Source organism: Selaginella moellendorffii, unplaced genomic scaffold, assembly GCF_000143415.4.
Source record: "Selaginella moellendorffii unplaced genomic scaffold, v1.0 SELMOscaffold_201, whole genome shotgun sequence".
Taxonomy (NCBI): Eukaryota; Viridiplantae; Streptophyta; class Lycopodiopsida; order Selaginellales; family Selaginellaceae; genus Selaginella; species Selaginella moellendorffii.
Genome location: NW_003314461.1, coordinates 11199 through 12563, shown reverse-complemented (window position 1 = coordinate 12563; position 1365 = coordinate 11199). Strand labels below are relative to the sequence as shown.

The following is a 1365-nucleotide window of genomic DNA, read 5'->3' as shown; positions in this document are numbered from 1 at the left end:
TCGAATTTGTGCATGGTTCTCGAGACATTGGAGAGCACGAGGCTTAGTACAGTTTCGCTTGGACGTGAGAGCGTGAGCTTTTCCCAAAAGAAGGACAAAATGAATGTCGCAGTAAGTCTCAAACCTCTTTTCGGGTTTGCTTATAATGTCTGCTCCACAGAACTTCATAGTTCGGGGCTGCATACTGCCGGCTCACGACGCTCGTCTATGCTTCTACGTTGGAAACCAGAAGCTTGGACACTGGAGATGTCAAGGTTATCAGCTGTTATCTTGATAGCTTCGGTTGTTTCTTCCTCAATGATGCTTTGTTTTTCTTCCGCAGTTTATCCTGGCAAGCTTGCACGACTGGAGCTTGTGAATAGCTCTCTCGAGCTCGCTCCTTCTGGATCGATGTTTTGCGTCAAGCAACCACTGGATCCAGACAGTTACTTCCCGTGCATGGTGTTCAAGGTAGGCACTGTTTTTGTCATTGCACCATATTAATGTAGATTGTAATGCTGCAGGGATTCGATGAATGGGGAAACTCCGTTAGGCAGGGAACTCGGATGCGTCTCCAGCTATCTGGCGTACACCTCTCACAGCAAGAAGTCGAAACTGATGGAGCCGGCATTGTTCGCTTGAGCGAACTCAGAGTCGCAAAGGAATACAACTTGACAGGTGCTTGTTTTGATGCAAAGCTAGAATGCTGCTTCATTGTGGGTTTTCAGGTTCCATCGTCCTTTCTTCGGAGGACGACATCGTAATGTTCGAAATAGTTTTCAAGGGCGCTAGTCGAACCTTGAAATTTGCATTTGAGGTGAGCACAATATGCCTATCCATTTTCCATTCGAGAAGCGAAACTGTATTTGCTTTCAGCAACCAAAAAGATCTTACATTGGACGGGAAGTTACCGGACTCAACATTCATGTTGTGGACGAAGCTGGTAACGTCGACACAGCAATAGGAGGCACAATCTCAATGAGCTGGGACAAAGACATTTGCTATGTCGTCAACAAGGGACAGTGTCAGCTAAGGGGACTCACTATGCCAAAGACTCCTGGATTGTGGGAAGGACGAGCATGGCACTCGGACTATCAACTTATGAGCTTAGCTTTCGAGGTACTACGCCAAGCACGTTTCATTCATAATTATGAACACCTTTGGATCTTTCCAGATTCAAGTTGAACTGGCGGCTGCTTGTAAACTTGTTTGTGAAGCACAAGTAATTGCCGGAGGCTGCGGGGAAGAAATAGCTCTCAAGTTTGAAGCACGTGACGAGCTCAACCTTCCTGGATTTCTGAGCAATGAAATCGTCGAACAGGTTGTTTTGTTGGCTCCTTGTTTTCTCACCCAGAAGAACTTATCCCATGCAAAATACTTATTTTT

The 1365-nt window shown here is 46.0% G+C and overlaps 1 protein-coding gene across 1 annotated transcript in view; it reads left to right on the top strand.

Annotated features, from left to right (window-relative positions):
- The first annotated feature begins 12 nt into the window (after positions 1–12).
- LOC9648379 overlaps positions 13–1365 on the top strand; it is a 4181-nt gene continuing 2828 nt past the window's right edge. The window contains exons 1-7 of the mRNA XM_024667800.1: positions 13–111; positions 161–254; positions 323–450; positions 504–657; positions 708–796; positions 856–1098; positions 1154–1300. Of these exons, the coding sequence (XP_024523568.1) occupies positions 13–111; positions 161–254; positions 323–450; positions 504–657; positions 708–796; positions 856–1098; positions 1154–1300 (954 nt within the window). The remainder of the gene's footprint in view (positions 112–160; positions 255–322; positions 451–503; positions 658–707; positions 797–855; positions 1099–1153; positions 1301–1365) is intronic.